Here is a 19,734-nt window from a genome sequence, read left to right on the forward strand (position 1 = left end):
AAAAATGACTGCAGGGGAAGGGTTAGGGGATACACTGAGTGGATTGATGATACAAACTAGCCCAGGGTCAACAGTGAAGCAGGCCCTTCTGTGATAAAACAATTCCATCAAGTCAGGGTGGTTACCTCCAGCAACAGACCATTCATCATTGGCTTTGAGGAGATTTGAACTTGTGACCTTTGGGGTGGGCTCCTGCTATGTAAAACCACTTGACCCCTGCATCCTGCCCAAGATCCTTTAGTTGAGAGCAGAGCTGGACCAACCCAGGACAGCCTTGTCCAGTACAGCACACCACTCAACAGTATTGGCAACTGTTCCATAGACAGAGCTCCACTGGACCCAACCCCTGCCAAGATGTTCTTGTTGGCCTGCATTCAATCTGGGAATCACATGATTCAGAGTTCTGACCCAAGACATTGACCGCCTGCTTTTCTCCACGGATGCTGCCTGGCCTGCTGATTCCTCCAGCATCATCGTGGTTTTCATCTAGATTCCAGCATCTGCAGTCCTTGGTTTCTCTGGGCATCGCATGAGCAGGGCAAGGCTGGGGATTGGCCAGGAGCCCTGCATTACAGTAGACAGGCACTCAGTGTTGATTGACTGCAGTATAAACTAGGATCTTCAAATTCAACAGTTTAAAGGCAGCCGCCTCTTCTTAGAGGGGACCTGACCTCTCAGATGGACACTTTAACTCTTCGCAGCCCAGCTCAGGACTCACTGTTTTGATGAAAGGTTGTGTTCCCCAGAATTTAGGTTAAGCATTGAATGGCCACCATCTTTTCCTTTGACCCTGACAACACAAGCTCAAGGAATGGGAGCTCCTCTGTGCCTGCTGTGTTGTAGCTTCAAGTGTCTCCAGTAGCTGGGGGTCCCTCTCAAGGACAAAGGCACCAGCCAAGGTTCCTGAGGAGAAGGAACTGAACCCCAGACACCAACGCTAGCTCACAGCCACTCAGGTGCTTATGTCCAATCAGCCACTCACAGCCAGTCAGTTCACTGCAAATCAGGAGCGAACAGCCAATCGGGAGCTTGAGCCAATTCAGTAGCTGGAGGTCAATCAGGACCTCACAGCCAGTCAGGAGCTAACAGTGTTCTAGTCAGATTGGGAGGGGAGGGAATGAGACACAAGGTCGTCTGGAAACACAGATGGCGGGGGTTGGGGGGGAGGTGGGGGAGGGGAGGAGGGGGGAATCACCGTGCCCACTCCTGGTCCTGTTACTTCCAAGAACATGAGACACAGTAGGTCATTCAGCCCCTCATTCTCGTTCCGCCATTCAGAAAGATCATGGCTGATCCTTTACCTCAGCACCATTTTCCAAACTCCACGTCCCTTTCCACTCCCCATGGACAGTGGTCTCAGAGACCTGATGGGACGACTCTTTACTCTTAGCCAAACTGCACACCCACCCTCCTTGTCGCCTCCCACTCAGACTGCCCACTCCTTCCCATCTAAAAAACTTTAATAAGAACGTCTCTAAAGAAAATGGATGAACCCATCAACGTTCCTCAGTGCTGTGATTCTTCTCCTGGGATGGTACTTCATTAGCTGCAGGTTCCAGTCTTGAGTTTAATTGGATCACCTGATAATTGGTGAGGAGTTGGAGGATGGGAAGTGTGACTCCCCACAAACTGGAGCTCTTTTCGACAGCATCTGTAGGAAGCACTGCCTCGAGAAGGCAGTATCGGCAGGCACGGTAGTGTAGCGGTTGGCGTAATGCTATTACAGCGCCAGCGACCTGGGCTCAATTCTGGCCGCTGTCTGTAAGGAGTTTGTACATTCTCCCAGTGTCCACGTGGGTTTCCTCCGGGTGCTCCAGTTTCCTCCCACGTTCCAAAGACCTACGGGTTAGGAAGTTGTGGGCATGCTATGTTGGCACCAGAAGCGTGGCGACACTTGCGGGCTGCCCCCCAGAACACTCTACGCAAAAGATGCATTTCACTGTGTGCTTCGATGTACATGCGACTAATAAAGAAATCTTATCTTGTCTATCATCAAGGATCCCCACCATCCGTGTGAAGCCCTCGCTGCTACCATGGGGCAGGAGGTACAGAAGCCTGAAGTCCCACACCACCAGGTTCAGGAACAGCTACTTTCCTACAACCATCAGCTTCTTGAACTGACCTGCACAACCCTAACCCCACCTCAGCAACGGGACACTACAGACCACCTCCTGCACTGCCATGGACTTGTCTCCGATTGTTTTTTTTTTGCATTGATGTCTTATTCAGCACAGTGTCTTTCTTCACTGTCTTGTATAATTTATGTTCAGTGAGCTGTCTGTACCTACCTGCCTGTGATGCTGCTGCAAGCAAGTTTTTCATTCTGCCTGTACTTCGCTGTACTTGTGCACACGGTGATAAACTTGACGACTTAAATTGCTGGCTTAATATTAACGAGAGCCAGCCCTCCGTGTGAGGATGATCCTAGGGGTGAGGGGCCAGAATGTGAGCTGTGCCTGTGGAGCGATTTGTCTCCAGGCAAAGGAAAATTGGCCAGAGGTGCAGCACTGCTAAATCTGCACAGTTTCTGAAGCTGTGTCCCTTGAGAAACTAACACAGCCAACCACACTTGAGACAGCTCCTCAATTAAAGTCTTCCTTTTAAAACCAATTAAACTTTCCTCTAGTTTCACAGGGCAAGTGCAATGGTTATTGTGAACAGACAAATTAATAATTCACAGCAACATTGCACCAGAAATCATTCAGCCCATTGTCCCTGTTCTGGTCCTTTGAATGAACTATCTAATTAATCCTAGTCTCCCACTCACTCACAACTAGGTGAAAGCCACGTGCTCCGATAGATGGAAACATTCTGTGTGTCTGATTCTTCGGACCAGTATTGATTTATTTTAAGGAGCAAATCTCCGCTGTGCCTCAGGGAATTACTCCTACTCCCACAGGGAATTGAGGTACGAGCAGGAAACTGGTGCTGTGGTTAAAAGTCAGCAGTTATCTCACAGCTCGGCACAGCAGGCATGAAGGCCCAAATGGCCTACTCCTACTTCTGTTCGTGTCCTTAAAGTTGTGCTGAGCCACACAAATGCCGCTGAATGTTGTGGAAGCAGTGCACAAACGTACGCACCGCACAGCTCTGTGTGAGAGTCTACGCATAGAGGACCCAGAGACACTTTAGCATGTTTGGGAATTGCTCTGTAAAGTAACCACTCAGTGTTCTGATAAAATTCCACGGCATAACACACATGTATTTTGTCTTTAAAACAGAATTTCTGGACTTGGGTGGTGCAGGTAATGAAGACACACAAAAACAGAACACTGGGATCCTCTAAGACTTTAATTTTGCCTCTCAGACACCATTTCAAGCACTTCCCTTACAATGAATCACTCAAGTGTGGTCGTGACCTTTTAATGCATTTTACACACAGCAAGATCCCTCAGGCAGCAGCAATCAGTCTGCTGTCTGGTGGGCTGATGAATGACCAATTCCCAGCTCCACATGTGACCAAAGCTCGCAGCTGAAGTGGGCACGTTCTGCAGTGCTGACACTCCCCACCGCTGCACCGACAGAACTGCTGGGTCTTTCAGGTCACAGTCTCTGCAGATCAAGAACCTCTGTCATGGTTTAAGGGTGTGGTGAAAGATGCCTTAAAAAAAACAAATAGCCCGCCAAATATGGAGAGGCAGGGGCACGAAAATTAAACTCCATATCCTCCCCCTTAATGTCCATCTAATCCCAATCCCAACTTTTCTTCAGGATTCATTCACAGGTTCGCCAGCATTTATTGCCCATCCCTAAGATGGCAGTTAAGCATCAACCAGGTTGGTGGGTCTGGAGTCACATATAGGCCAGAGTGGGAGAGGACGGTGAGTCTCCTCCTATGAAGGACACTGGTGAACAGATGGGTTTTTACAACAATCTGCCAGCTTCAAGGTCTTCATGCTGAGCTTTAAAACCAATTAAATTCCTCAGCTACAAACAAATGCTGCAGGAACTCAGCAGGTCAGGCAGCATCTGTGGAGGGGTGGACTCATCTGGACTCATCAGTCCAGTCGCTGCCTGGCCTGCTGAGTTCCTCCAGCAGATTGTTTGTTGCTCCAGATTCCAGCATCTGCAGTCTCTTGTGTGTCCCTGAATTCCCCAGATGCATTGGTGGGATTTGAACTCACGTGTTCAGGTCAATGGTGCAGCACTTGGCTCACTAGTCCAGTAAGTTAACCAGTAAACTACCATTCCTCTGCCCTCACTCCCACACCTCAGAACCACCAGGCAACAGCTAGTCACTTACACTGGGTTGGAAGAATTGATTGAAGAATTTCAGTGCGAGGTCTTCAGGTAGTTACTGTGGGAAAGCAGGGGAGACTGATCTGATAGTGCTCATCCATCAGCAAGAATTGAGGTGTCTTTCCGTCATGGATATCAGGACTATCAGAAATACTGCATGGATTTTGGGGAAACAGAGCTGCTAATTCGATCTGCACACTGCAATCCATCAGTGTGAGTCACTGAAGATAAACTCCAAGGATGGCACAGGACAACAAAAGCAGAGTCAACTGACATCACCCCAGGACAGTGGCTGGATCCATGCTCGCCGGGTAAGGAGTGACGCCCTCAAAGTCAGATAGTCCACCCACGCCTACAGTTAAAAATTCACAAGTGAATTTTATGGAGTAGTTTAGAATGTACACACACTTCTACAGAAATAATCCCTCAGGAGATTCAGGAGGACTTGGAGAAGGGCCAACTTACTGAAGCCTTACTTAGGCAAAATCCTTTTGGTGCAGAAGGGGTCAAAGCAAAGGTAGGCATCCATCTTATAATCATTGCACTGCAAAAGATCTCTAAATTTTATACCAACAACTCCGTCACAAATCAACTTCAAGGCTCAAGAATGGGAGCGGGGATCCTGGGGAGATCGAAACTGACTACTGGTACTTTTCGAAAATGAAAGTGGTTTGAACCAAGATTCTGAAGCTAATAGGCTGCTGGGGTAAACGTGACTTCTCCAATGAGGTCCTAACCCAAGTCTGGTCTAGATAGTCCAAGGTAATGCGGTCAACATGCTTGTTAAGTTCAGGAACAAGAGACTGCAGATGCTGGAATTTGGAGCAACAAACTAGAGACGCTTTAGGAACTCAGCGGGCCGAGCAGCATCTGTGGAGGGAAACGGACAGTCGACATTTCGGGTCGAGACCCTTCATCTGGACTGATAGAGGGGAGAGTGGGAACAGCGACAGAGGCCGGGAGGAGAGAGGTGGAGGGGACAGAGGGCTGCAGATGGTGGGATCTGATAGAAGGTGGAGCCTGGAACCAAATAAGGGGGGTGGGGAGGGGCAGGTGGGAACAGCGGGGGGGAGGGGACCCAGAGGGAGGGGTGTGTGGGTGATGGGCAGATAGAGTGGGTGGAGGGGGGAAAGAAACAGGGTGATGGGGGCTGGGGATGGTGTGGGAGGAACTGGATGGATCAGGAGGAGAGGGGAAAGGCACAGAGGGGGAGCAGTTACCTGAAATTGGAGCATTCAGCGTACTGCAGTCATATCCACAATCTGGACACGTGACGTGGATAAATGAGTTTGAAGTCCAACATGTCAGTTGGAGGAGTAAAGTAATTTAAAACAAAATCTGGGATTAAGAAGCGACGTGAGACTTTGAGGTTGGAGGAAATCTGCTGTGCTGACCTACTCTGGCCTGGAGGTCACTGCAGACCTAACACTCTGGTTGACTGGCCCTTGAAAGGGCTCAGTTCAAGGCCCATGAGGGTTGGAACCAAATACGCTGACCTTGTCAGGGATGTTCAAATTCAGTGCAGGCTGAAGAAAGAGCTGCTGCCCACATAAAACTGGAGGGTGCTTCACCCAGACTGCCGTGGTCCAAGGGAATCAAACAACAGCAGCTAAATCTGAAATCAAATCCTGAAAAAACTCCCTCTTCCTCCTCTAAATTCCCCCTCTAATCCATTAACCAGATACTCTGTAACATCGGGTTCACCTGGGTAACTCTGACCGCGCCCTATCACAGATATTCCCTTTGTCCTGTCCATCTCTCCCCCTCCTCTCTGTAACTTGTTCTCACATAGTAACAGTTCTAATGAAAGGTCTCGGACCTGAAACATCAACTCTGTTTCTCTCTCCGTGGACACTGCCCGACCTGACATTTCCAACAGTCTCTGTTTACAGTAAGTTCAGGGTAGCTCAACATTCAGGGTATCCAGGATGAGCAAAAAATGCTGGACTCAGGCTGAAAATTAATTTAAAGCGGCCTGTTGGGGAATTATATTCAGTGTCTCACATTCCTTGTTATATATTTTTGACCCAGATCAGCAATAAACAGCAGGGGCCAGGAATAAATAAATAAGTCAATTATATTATTCTGATCGATTATAAAATTTTCGGATGGAAGTCTGTCTGGGTCAGTGAGCACGATGGGAGATGAGCACACAGCACTCATGGACAGTTGCCACATTCCCCATGATGTGGTCTCCCAGTGCCAACTTATCTCCAAGCTCACTCTGGACACCTACAGTCTGCTGTCAGCATCGTCACTGCCTGAACACAGCCCTCTACCTCATGGAGCCAATGGGCAAGTAAAGCTTTGGCTAGCAAGTGAAAAAAAGTGATTTTATATATATAAATAATCTCGGGATGTGTTTAATTCTGGGGACAAGTGGCTGGGAACAGAGGCTCTCAATTCCCACCAAGGAGTGGTCCTTGGATTCTGCTCCTGTTTTGCCTTAAAAAAAATAAAGTGTCTGAATTTTCACTGATGATAAAGCGCACTTCCACAGAATAGTTTTGTTAGGAACGTGGCTTCCCTCCTGATCCGTGCCACGGTTAGCCAGTGCTGGTGGCATTCTTCATTCTGATGCTCCGTAGAACTTTGAGACTCTCCCATGCCAGGCAGTAAAGGTTAATTCTCTCCATAACTGCTGCGCGTGAAGCTATTGGCAGAACACTGAGGGTGGCCCGTTAATCCAACCCAAGGCAGACTGAGGCTGCAAGGACCACGGCAAACATTACCTTCTGTCTCAGTGCGGCTGCGAGTCCAGACGTCTCAGCCGCAGATGCACAAGAGCAGTTTCTTTTCTCACTGGCTAACCCGGTCTCGTCCTGGTGATCAGGGGCAGTTCGAGGTCGGGACTGAGCCCGATCTGAAATCGAAGAGTCTGCCTGCATCTCGCTGCATGCCAGCCAGTCCTTGGCAACTGACTGCGGATAACCAGGGTCCGTTTCCATGTTACTGTGGGTCACTTTCCAGTAATCCTTCCCCTTGAAGAAATAGGTCGCTCCTGTGGGACATGTCAAAGGTGAAAAGCATAAACGACCTTCAATACATTTCATTCCTTCACGTTGAACACCTTGTGCCCAAACTACAAATTTCTACAGATGTACGGTGGAGAGCATTCTGACTGGTTGCATCACCGCCTGGTATGGAGGCTCCAATGCACAGGGTTGCAAGAGGCTGCAGAGGGTTGTAGACTCAGCCAGCTCCATCACGGGCACAACCCTCCCCACCATCAAGGACATCTTCAAGAGGTGATGCCTCAAGAAGGCGGCATCCATCACTATTATCCATCAGAACTTGGGAGTATAAATTGGGATGACATTTTTGAAGGGAGATGTACTATGGAGATGTGGTCGATGTTCAGGGATCTCTTGCAGGATGTTAGGGATAGATTTGTCACGGTGAGGCAGAGAAAGAATGGCACAGTGACGGAACCGTGGGTGACAAGAGAGGTGGAACATCTAGTTAGGAGGAAGAAGGCAGCATACATAAGGTGTAGGCAGCAAGGATCAGATAGGGCTCTTGAGGAATATAGAGTAACAGGGAAGGAACTTAAGAAGGGGCTGAGGAGAGCAAGAAGGGGACATGAAAAGGCCTTGGTGAGTAGGGTTAAGGAAAACCCCAAGGCATTTTTCACTTATGTGAAGAGCAGAAGGATGACGAGAGTAAAGGTAGGACCGATTAGGGATAAAGGTGGGAAGATGTGCCTAGAAGCTGTGGAAGTGGGTGAGGTCCTCAATGAATACTTCTCTTCGGTATTCACCAAGGAAAGGGGCCTTGATGACGCTGAGGACAGTGTTGGTAAGGTTAATGTTCTAGAGCATGTGGATATCAAGACAGAAGATGTGTTGGAGCTGTTAGAAAATATTAGGACAGAGAAGTCCCCAGGGCCTGATGGAACATTCCCCAGGCTGCTCCACAAGGTTGCTGAACCGTTGCCAAGGATCTTTGAGTCCTCGTTGTCCACGGGAATGGTGCTGGAGGAATGGAGGGTGGCAAATATTGTCCCTTTATTCAAAAAAGTTAGTAGGGATAGTCCAGGGAATTATAGACCAGTGAGCCTTACACCTGTGGTGAGCAAGCTGTTGGAAAAGATTCTTAGAGATAGGATCTATGGGCATTTAGAGAATCATGGTCTGATCAGGGACAGCCAGCATGGCTTTGTGAAGGGCAGATCATGTTTCACAAGCCTGATAGTGTTCCTTGAGGAGGTGACCAGGCAGATTGATGAGGGTAGTGCAGTGGATGTGGTCTACATGGATTTTAGTAAGGCATTTGACAAGGTTCCACATGGTAGGCTTCTTCAGAAGGTCAGAGGGCATGGGATCTAGGGGAGCTTGGCCGTGTGGATTCAGAATCGGCTTGCCTGTAGAAAGCAGAGGGTTGTGGTGGAGGGAGTGCATTCAGATTGGAGGGCTGTGACTAGTGGTGTCCCACAGGGATTGGTTCTGGGACCTCTGCTTTTCGTGATTTTTATTAATAACTTGGATGAGGGGGTAGAAGGGTGGGTTGGCAAGTTTGCAGATGACACAAAGGTTGGTGGTGTTGTGATAGTGTAGAGGATTGTCGAAGATTGCAGAGGGACATTGATAGGATGCAGAGCTGGGCTGAGAAGTGGCAGATGGAGTTCAATCCGGAGAAGTGTGAGGTGGTACACTTTGGAAGGACAAACTCCAAGGCAGAGTACAAAGTTAATGGCAGGATTCTGGGTAGTGTGGAGAAGCAGAGGGATCTGGGGGTTCATATCCACAGATCACTGAAAGTTGCCTCACAGGTGGATAGGGTAGTTAAGAAAGCTTATGGGATGTTAGTTTTCATAAATCATGGGATTGAGTTTAAGAGCCGCAAGGTAATGATGCAGCTCTACAAAACTCTGGTTAGACCACACTTAGAGTACTGTGTCCAGTTCTGGTCACCTCATTATAGGAAGGATGTGGCGGTGTTGGAAAGTGTGCAGAGGAGATTTACCAGGATGCTGCCTTGTTTAGAAAGTGTGCATTATGAGGAGAGACTAAGGGAGCTCGGGCTTTACTCTTTGGCGAGAAGGAGGATGAGAGGAGACATGATAGAGGTGTACAAAATATTAAGGGGAATAGATAGAGTAGACAGCCAGCGTTTCTTTTCCAGGGCACCAATGCTCAATACAAGAAGGCATGGCTTTAAAGTAATGGGTGGGAAGCTCAAGGGAGATATCAGAGGAAGGTTTTTCACCCACAGAGTGGTTGGTGCATGGAATGCGCTGCCTGGGGTGGTGGTGGAGGCAGGTACATTGGTCAAATCAAGAGATTGTTAGATAAGCATATGGAGGAATTTAAAATAGAGGGATATGTGGGAGGAAGGGGTTAGATAGTCTTAGGTGCAGTTTAAAGGTTGGCACAACATAGTGGGCCGAAGGGCCTGTATTGTGCTGTACTGTTCGATGATTCTATGATTGTGGCCTCTCACAATCCGGGACATGCCCTCTTCTCATTACTACCATCGGGGAGGAGGTACAGGAGCCTGAAGACCCACACTCAACATTTCAGGAACAGCTTCTACCCCTCCACCATCAGATTTCTGAACGGTCCATGAACCCTACCCTGTTAATCCTTTTTTACACTATTAATTTATCTTGTAATATATAGTAATTTTATGTCTTTGCACTGTACTGCTGCCACAAAACAACAAATGTTACGGCATCTGATGTGATAATAAATCTGATTCTTATGTGAAAATGTCCTGACCCCTCACCCCTCTAACGTCAAGACGAAGACATGATAATGAGTGAGGGCTTGGCTCCCTCGGGCTCCAACACCCCACCTGGTCTAACAATGACACAAACATACCATCAGACCATTTCATTGCATCGTCAACTCTGTTGGGCAAACCCTTCCACAGGCCAGTGTCCTTTGGGTAGGCAGGGTCCATTTTCCTCTGGCGGTCATCGTATCTCCAATACTGATTGTCCTTAAAGAAATAGGTCTTATCATTGTGAGGAGAGACAAAGGCAGCATCAACGCTCTTCACAGAAAGGCCGAAGTCAGTGATAAAACGAGGGTAACTCTCTTCCACATTGTTGTCTTTGAACACCCAGTATCGATCTCCTGTAAATGGATCGGAGAGAAAAGTTTACAAATTAGAACGCCAACGTGCAAATTGTGCTGTGCCCTTTTGCTAATTTAACGGTTTTTTTATAAATAGTGCACTTTCACACAAGCCTAGTATGAAGCAGCACCATAGGCGGCCATTAGGCCCATTGTGCCTTTGATAGCACATGGTTTAAGACTGATCATCAACCAATTTCAGAAAAGGGATTTAAAGCTATCTTCCCACATCCCAGAGACATGAGGGTTGGTAAGTTATCCCCAGGGTGTGGGTGGGGGGTGGAATCTGGGGGGAGTTGATGGGAACGTGGGGAGAGTAAAATGGGATTGGGGTAAGTGGATGGTTGATGGTCCGCACGGATTCAGTGGGCTGAAGGACCTGTTTCTGTGCTGTATCACTCTGTGTGACTTCATTGAAACTTATAAAGTACTAACAAGGCTTGATAGTTAGAAAAAGGAGTCTAAACCCAGAGGTCACGGTCTCGGTTACAGTAGGTCAGCTTTGAAGGACTGGGGTGAGGAGAAACTTCATCACTCGGAGGTGGTGAACCTGTGGAGTTCTGTAGCCTGGAGAGTCGTATAACGCTGGGACAGGGTGCGGAGGCTCAGTCACCCCCAGCGTTCCAAACAGTAACTGATGGATTTCTGAACATTTAGGGAACTGAGGGATATGGGGTTCATGCAGGAACGTTATGTTTGAGGTCGGGATCTTTTTGAATGGTGGAGCAGGTTTGATGGGCTGAATGGCCTATTCTTGCTTGTGTTCCTCTGACCATCTACGTTGGCAGCTCAAAGCACCGAGACAGCATCAACACCGTCTCTGCAAAATCATCCAGCTGATCACCAACCAATTTCAGGAAGGGGATTTAAAGCATCAAGGTACAGGTCTTAATCCTCAACCTAATTCCAAAGGGGTCTAATACCTGCTTTAGGTTTTGCCCAGAATTCCTGCAGAGACCACCTTTAGCTACAAGGCAAGGCCAGTAAGGTAGGCACACATCATGCACATGTCACTCACAGGCAGAAGCTGCTGGACCCTGCCCCCTGGTGTTAGTGTGACAGGGTTCCCCAATTGGTATGGGTTTATTATTGTCACTTGTACCGAGGTACAGTGAAAAACTTGTCTTGCAAACCGATCGTACAGGTCAATTCATTACACAGTGCAGATACATTGAGGTAGTACAGGGTAAAAACAATAACAGAATACAGAGTAAAGTGTCACAGCCACAGGGAAGTGCAGTGCAGGTAGACAATAAGGTGTAAAGGTCAAACAAGGTAGGTTGTGAGGTCAAGAGTCCATCTCATCATATAAGGGAACTGTTCAATAATCTTATCACAGTGGGGTAGAAGCTGTCCTTGAGCCTCGTGGTACGTGCCCTCAGGCTCCTGTATCTTCTGCCCGATGGGAGAGGAGAGAAGAGAGAATGACCCAGGTGGGTGGGGTCTTTGATTATGCATGGTATCATCTGCAAACTTGTAGATGGAGTTAGAGCAGAATCTGGCCACACAGTCGTGAGTGTATAGAGAGTACATATCTGAGTATGCTTGCTCCCCAACATCTGTCAATCAGAAGGGACTGCTGACGAGTGTTGCAAAGAGGCCAAGGATGATGCAGGGCTTTGAGAGGGTAGCCAAAGGACTGTTCCCATGTCTCGAGATGTCCATGCTCGAGACGTTCATGTCTCCCCAGCTCCTCCTCCTCCTCTGAGCGGTCACAGCCAGGGATTCCAGTGACTTGGTGAGGATGTAGGTTCTCCAGGAGGGTTTGTACATCGTTTCCTCGGCCCACATTGCCATGGGGGAGTCGAGTACCTGTTGCAGTCTGGCGTCAGGCTTGTAGACGAGGAGCCCCACCCCGCGGAGCTGCATGAGGGTGATCAGAACCTCGGAGGTGGGGAGGTTGTCCTGCGAGGGACCGCTTCAGCCTGGATGATTTTGCAGAGACGGTGTTGATGCTGTCTCGGTGCTTTGAGCTGCCAACGTAGATGGTCAGAGGAACTTAAGGACTAGGAGCAGGAATAGGCCATTCAGCCCATCAAACCTGCTCCACCATTCAAAAAGATCCTGACCTCAAACATAATGTTCCTGCATGAACCCCATATCCCTCAGTTCCCTAAATGTTCAGAAATCCATCAGTTGCTGTTTGGAACGCTGGGGGTGACTGAGCCTCCGCGCCCTGTCCCAGTGTTATACGACTCTCCAGGCTACAGAACTCCACAGGTTCACCACCTCCGAGTGATGAAGTTTCTCCTCACCCCAGTCCTTCAAAGCTGACCTACTGTAACCGAGACCGTGACCTCTGGGTTTAGACTCCTTTTTCCAACTATCAAGCCTTTTAGTATTTTAAAAGTTTCAATGAAGTCACACAGAGTGATACAGCACAGAAACAGGTCCTTCAGCCCACTGAATCCGTGCGGACCATCAACCATCCACTTACTCAAATCTCATTTTATTCTCCCCACGTTCCCATCAACTCCCCCCAGATTCCACCCCCCACCCACACCCTGGGGATAATTTACCAACCCTCACATCTCTGGGATGTGGGAAGAAACCAGAGCATCCGGGGGAAACCACACAGTCACAGGGGGAACGTGCAAACTCCACACAGACAGCACCCAAGGTCAGCTGAACCCTGGTCACTGGAGCTGTGAGGCAGCGGCTTCACTAGTTGTCACTGCTCATTCTTCTAGAGAATAAACGTGCCTAACCAACCTCTCCTGCTAGGACAGACCTGCCATCCCTGCAACTGGTCTGGTGAATTCTTACTGTACTCCCTCTACAGTAAGTACATCCTTTTTTAGGTAAGGAGACCAAATTTGTCCACAATATTTCAGGTATGGCCTCGTGAAGTAAGACACCTTTACCTTGTACTCAGATCCTCAAGGCCAGCATACCATTTGTGTACTGAATTGCCTACTGCATCTGTCTGTTGGTTTTCATGTAGTCGTACAGTTCTCCATTCACTCAGCTTCTCTCTTAATGCCCCTTTGCATCCTCAAGACCACTCATATTCCCATTTAATTTTTTGTCTTCAGACTTGGGATGTTACCCTTGGTCCCCTCAGCCAACCACTGTTGTAGACAGTGAATAGGTGGGGCCCAACCACTGATCCCTGTTGTACCATAATTGTCACAGCCTGCCAACTCGAGAAAAATGTATTTATTCCTACTCTACAAGGCATGGTGAGTAAGTTTGCAGATGACACTAAAGTGACGGTACAGTGGACAATGAAGAAGGTTATCAAAAATTACAGGGGGATCTTGATCAGCTGAGTAAGTGGGCCGAGGAATGGCAAATAGAGTTTAATTCGGATTAAGTGTGAGGTGTTGCATTTTGGAAAGTCAAATCCAGGTAGGACTTTCACAGTGAACGGCAGGGCTCTGGGGATTGTTGCAGAACAGAGGGACCTAGGAGTACAAGTACATGGTTCACTGAAAGTGGAGTCACAGGTAGACAGGGTGGTGAAGGAGGCTTTTGGCACATTGGCTTTCATAAGCCAGGGAATTGAGTATAAAAGTTGGGAGGTCATGGTGCGGTTGTACAGGACGCTGGTGAGGCCGCACTTGGAGTATTGTGTTCAGTTTTGGTCACAGTGCTATAGGAAAGTATTATTAAACTGGAAAGAGTACAGAAAAGATTTACGAGGATGCTGCCAGGACTTGAAGGGCTGAGTTAGAGGGAGAGGTTGGACAGGCTGGGACTTTATTCCTTGGAGTGTAGGAGACTGAGGGGTGACCTTATAGAGGTGTATAAAATCATGAGGAGCATTGATAGGGTGAATGCACACAGTCTTTTTCCCCAGGGTTGGGGAATCAAGAACTAGAGGGCATAGGTTTAAGGTGAGAGGGGAGAGATTTAATAGGAACTGAGGGGCAACTTTTTTTTTTACACAAAGGACAGTATCTATGTGGAACGAGCTGCCAGAGGAAGTGGTTGAGGCAGCTACAATAACAACTTTTAAAAGACAGTTGGACGGGTACTTGGATTGGAAAGGTTTGGAAGTTATGGGTAAAACACTGGCAAATGGGACTAGCTTGGATGGGGCACCTTGGTCAGCATGGACCAGTTGGGCTGAAGGGCCTGTTTCCCTGTTGTATCACTCTATGAAGACACATTTATTCCTACTTTGGTTCCGATCCGTTACCCAGCTCTCAACCTACACCAAAACATTACTCCAATTCTATTTTCTTGAACCTTGTTCACCAGCCTCCTGTGTAACAACTTCTCGAAGGTGTTCTGAAAATCCAATTCACCACATCCACTGGTTCATCTATTCCACACAATACATCCTCAAGGAACTCACACGATCTCCCTTTCATCAGTCCACACCGACTCTGCTCAGTTATACCGCTCGCTTCTTCGTGTCCTGGTATCACGTTCTTCATTGTAGGTTCCAGCATCATCCACGTGTCTGAAAGCTACAAGAGGACAGGGATCACTGCTGCCCCAGAGACTGTGAACTTGGTGCTGAGTATTATGTATTGGTCTTCAAACGCTTCTTCCTTCAGGCAGCTCACGACGCTGCTGGTGCATGAAGATGATGCCCTCAATGTCTGTCTTAGTGTGAGATGATTCCCAAGGTAAGGAAAATGGTCTGAGTTTTCCTGTACCTGACTGAATCTTCATTGCTGGAAGGTGTGTTGTCCACCAGGGGTGTTTGGTGGAGGATCTTTGTTTGCAGGTCTTCAGTGTAAAGTGCTTCAGTGGACGGGGAGCTGATGACTTGGAAGCTGACCTTCGGAGGTGCACGTCCACCAGTGTTGTCTGCGGACTGCAGCTCAAGCACAGAGGTGGGGCTGACCTTGGTGTTGGAGTGGAGAGACCACAGATGGAACAGTTTCCTGCTCGTCCTACACTCTACTCCGGGGACTGCCTGGCACGGGGTTGGGAGAAAACCGCTGACACACAGCTGAAGCCAAACACTACAGCCTGTACTGTGACTGCACACGCTTGACTCAAGTCACTTAGAGGCACTGCCTTGGCTGCGGTGCATCAGAGATAATGGTGAATGAGTACCCCTGCTTCAGGGAGGAGCTGAAACAGGCGTCAAAACTGTGACACTCACTGTGAAGTGGGCATTAATACAAGGGGTTAATGGCTTCCTATCTGGATGCATCACGGCTTGGTACGGCAACTGCTCTGCCCGGGACTGCAAGAAACTGCAGAGAGTTGTGGACACAGCCCAGCACATCACAGAAACCAGCCTCCCTTCCATGGACTCTGTCTACACTTCTCACTGCCTTGGTAAAGCAGCCATGATCAAAGACCCCTCCCAACTCAGACATTCTCTCTTCTCCCCTCTCCCATCAGGCAGAAGATACAAAAGCCTGAAAACACGTACCACCAGGCTCAAGGACAGCTTCTATCCCGCTGTTATAAGACTATTGAATGGTCCCCTAGTGCGATAAGATGGACTCTTGAACTCACAATCTACCTCGTTATGACCTTGCATCTTATTGTCTGCCTGCACTGCACTTTCTCTGTAACTGTAACACTTTACTCTGCATTCTGTTATTGTTTTACCCTGTACTACCTCAATGCACTGTGTAATGAATTGATCTTAATGAACAGTATGCAAGACAAGCTTTTCACTGCACCTCGGTACATGTGACAACAATAAACCAATTCCAGTTCCCACCTCTGGCCAACATCCAACGTGTTTAAGGGCGGACACTATGAGGTGTATCGAGTCAGCTCTTCACCGATGGAGCCCAGCTCTTACCTTTGAAAAATACGATTTTGTGGTCAGAGGTCCTCTCGTACACCGAGTCCACACTGTCCATGTTGGCTGGCAACCCTCGCCAGAAGCGTTGGATCTCCGCTGGTTGAAAGGACACCAGGTGCCTGTTACGGGTCAGCCGCCAGAAGTACTTCCCTACGGAGGCAAACGCAGCACGTTACCGAGGGAACGGAGGGCAGGCACAGAAACTCTCCTCAACGTTCACTGAGTGCTCAGATCACTCCATGGGTTCACCACCCACCCGCTTCCCAGAGGAACTGCTCCTACTAGTGGAAGGGTCAGAACCAGGCGACATGGGGTCGGGTGAGCCAACAGTGCGGTAAGGACAAACCTTATTCTGCAGTGAGTGGTTGGGGTTTAGAGGTCACAGCTGGGGCAGGAAGAAAGAGGGTTCAGAAAGCAGCTGCTTAAGTGTCCAAGAGGAAAAGACTGGTGGGGCTGATGACTCAAAGGTTGGTGGTGTTGTGGACAGCGAGGGAGGTGGGATATAGATCAGACGGAAAGTTGGGCAGAGCGTTGACAGGTGGAATTTAATTCTGAGAAGTGTGAGGTGATGTATTTTGGAAAGTCAAATCGAGGTAGGACATGTACAGTAAATGGTGGGGCACTAAGGAACGTTGACGAATAGAGATGACCCCGGGATTCAAGTCCATAGCTCCATGAAAGAGGCAACACAGGTAGATAGGGTGGTAAAGGCGGCGTATGGCATGCTTGTCTTCATAGGTCAGGGCACCGAGTATAAAAGTTAGGACCTTATATTGCAACGTTTCAAAACACTGGTCAGGCCACACTTGGAGCACTGCGTGCAGTTCTGGTGGTCACACTACAAGAAGGATGTGACTGCACTGGAGAAGGTGCAGAGGAGGTTCACCAGGGTGTTGCCTGGATTGGAGGACTTTAGTTATGGGGAGCGAATGGATAGGCTGGGCTTGTTTTCTCTGGAGTGAAGGAGGCAGAGGGGTCACAATACAGGTGTATAAAATTATAAGAACACAGATAGGGTAGATAGAATATGGTGGGGGTATCAAGAACAAGAGGGCAGAGGTTTAAGGTGAGAAGAAGGAGATTTAAAGGGGATCTGAGGTTTAAGTTTCTTTCACAGAGAGAGGTTGATATCTGGAACTCGCTGCCAGGGGAGGTGGCGGAGTCAGATACAGTCATTGTGTTTAAGTGGCAGTTAAACAGGCACTTAAATAGGCGAAGGGTCCTAATGCAGGCAGATGGGATTGGCCAGCATGGACGTGGTGGGCTGAAGGGCCTGTTTCTGTGCTGTATGATTTGGTGACTATGAGGAGAGGGCGGGAGAGTGGGACTGGCTGGACTGTCTCATGTAGAGGCAGGATGCACTCAATGGGCCAAATGGCCTCCTGTGTGGTGACCTCTCCCTAATTCTCAATGCTCGGAGTCAGAAAAATCACAAAACTGGCCCAAAGCTTACTGAACAGAAGCTAGACGACCTCGCTTATCCACAGTGGTGATACAGGAATGCATCCCTCTGACTTCAGCTCCATGAACCTTTGCATCTCCACTCCAACATTTCAGTTTTTTGGCTTTGTAAAGTTTAGTTTTCAACAGGTTTGGTAAAATTTCACCACTACTTTTCATGCTGATCAAAGAGATTGTCAGAGTAAGGTGTGAATCATTACTAAGTGTGACAAACGTTGATTTTATAGAAAGTCATAATGTTTCCTTTATGATATAGCTTCACACTGAAGCACTGCTCACAGCCCCGGAAGTGGTGACCCGGGGCTGTTACACACTGACGGACTATGTTGTTTGTCTGGGCTCCTGAGTGTTAGCACATCAGACACCTGAGCACCCAGCAGGAAACCTGCAGACTTTGTGGAACTCACTTTAAGTTGATGATCCCAGGTAACGGTCCAATCCCTAAACTTTCAGAAGTATTTCTAATGCATTGTTTCACCTTCAGGCTTCTACCAAGGCAGGGTCTCAACCCAAAACGTCGACCATCCCTCTGCCTCCACAGGTGCTGCCTGACCCACTGAGTTCCTCCAGCAATTTGTTTCATGTTCCAGATTTTCGGCACAAATCTGTGGGCTGAAGGGCCTGTTCCTGTGCTGTACTGTTCTGTGTTCTGCGGTCTCCAAGTTTGTGATCTTCACTTACAATTGCACATTGTTTTAGTGAAATGGAATTGTATAACGCACATAAACTTGGCAGTATACAATCCAAATCTTGGCCTGTTTCCTGCAGTTACAATCTGTTCCTCCAGGGGGTGGTGCTGCACCACATGAGCACAAGAGCGGCTTCAGCACTGCATTCCCTGGAGCTGCAAACATCATGCAATTCCCCAGAACAAACCCCCCACCCCGCAACAGAGCTTCCAATCCCAGCCATTCATGACAACTTTCAGAAGGAGTTCTAACGCAACATTTCTCCTCCAGGCTTCTATCTCGTCAATTGTGTTGACGGGACATGAATTGTAATCTGCTTGTGAGCAGTGAATAAGGGGTTGTCTGTGGCTGTTGTATTAAAGCTTGGAAACAACGGTCACAGACACCAAGATGAACGCACGCACACGCAGACAAACACACACACACACATGCAGACACACGCACGCAGACAAACACACACACACGCAGACATGCACACACGCACGCAGACACACACACGCACGCAGACACACGCACACACATGCAGACACACGCACGCAGACAAACATACACACAGACAAACACACACACACGCAGACATGCACACGCATGCAGACACACGCACGCAGACAAACACATGCACGCAGACACACGCACACGCACAAACACACACACACACTCAGTTCCTTCTTGTGCCGTTTACAAGGTTGTCTGAGGACCACCTGCCTTGTACAGCACTGCATTGGTTGCAGCCTCACACTGGCCACATCCCACTGCTCTCCACCTCTCTCATCCTCATCCCCTCCTGTTCCTCTCCTCTCCCTCACCCAGCTTCTCCTTAAACCCACCCCTGCTGCCCACTTCAACCCCATCCTGTGGGAGTGAGTCCCAAGTTCTCCCTGCTCTCTGGGTGAACATATTTTTCCTGAACTCCCACTGGGTTCAATGCACCCGAACCCGTGGTCACCGTTGAGGAGTAAGATCAGTCTTCCGGAGAGTGAACCCAAGGAAAGCATCTGGCCCAGATGGTGTCCCTGGCTGTGTCCCCAGATCCTGCGCAGATCAGCTGGCGGGGGTATTTGCAGACTTATTTAACCTCTCCTTGCTTCAACGCTGCATCCTCAGCCCGCTACCCTACTCCCTATACACTCATGACTGTGTGGCCCGATTCTACTCTAACTCCATCTACAAGTTTGCAGATGATACCGCCGTTGTAGGCCGTATCTCAAATGGCGATGAGTCGGAGTACAGGAAGGAGATAGAGAGCTTAGTGGAATGGTGTCATGACAACAACCTTTCCCTCAATGTCAGCAAAACAAAAGAGCTGGTCATTGACTTCAGGAAAGGGGGCGGTGTATATGCACCTGTCTACATCAATGGTGCTGAGGTCGAGAGGGTTGAGAGCTTCAAGTTCCTAGGAGTGAACATCATCAACAGCCTGTCCTGGTCAAATCACATAGATGCCTCAGCCAAGAAAACTCACCCGTGCCTCTACTTCCTCAGGAGGCTACAGAAATTTGGTTTGTTCCCTCTGACACTCACCAACTTTTATCAATGCACC

At 48.6% G+C, this 19,734-nt stretch overlaps 1 protein-coding gene across 1 annotated transcript in view; it reads right to left on the reverse strand.

The window, feature by feature from the left end:
- Nucleotides 1-3,272: 3,272 nt before the first annotated feature.
- The window catches only part of mmp17a (matrix metallopeptidase 17a), a 76,510-nt gene continuing 60,048 nt past the window's right edge, over nt 3,273-19,734 (reverse strand). Inside the window, exons 8-10 of the mRNA XM_052032454.1 lie at nt 16,042-16,194; nt 10,062-10,319; nt 3,273-7,240 (exon numbers count right to left, since the gene is read on the reverse strand). Of these exons, the coding sequence (XP_051888414.1) occupies nt 6,921-7,240; nt 10,062-10,319; nt 16,042-16,194 (731 nt within the window). The 3' untranslated portion in view covers nt 3,273-6,920. The remainder of the gene's footprint in view (nt 7,241-10,061; nt 10,320-16,041; nt 16,195-19,734) is intronic.

Source organism: Pristis pectinata, chromosome 17 (assembly GCF_009764475.1).
Source record: "Pristis pectinata isolate sPriPec2 chromosome 17, sPriPec2.1.pri, whole genome shotgun sequence".
Lineage (NCBI taxonomy): Eukaryota > Metazoa > Chordata > Chondrichthyes > Rhinopristiformes > Pristidae > Pristis > Pristis pectinata.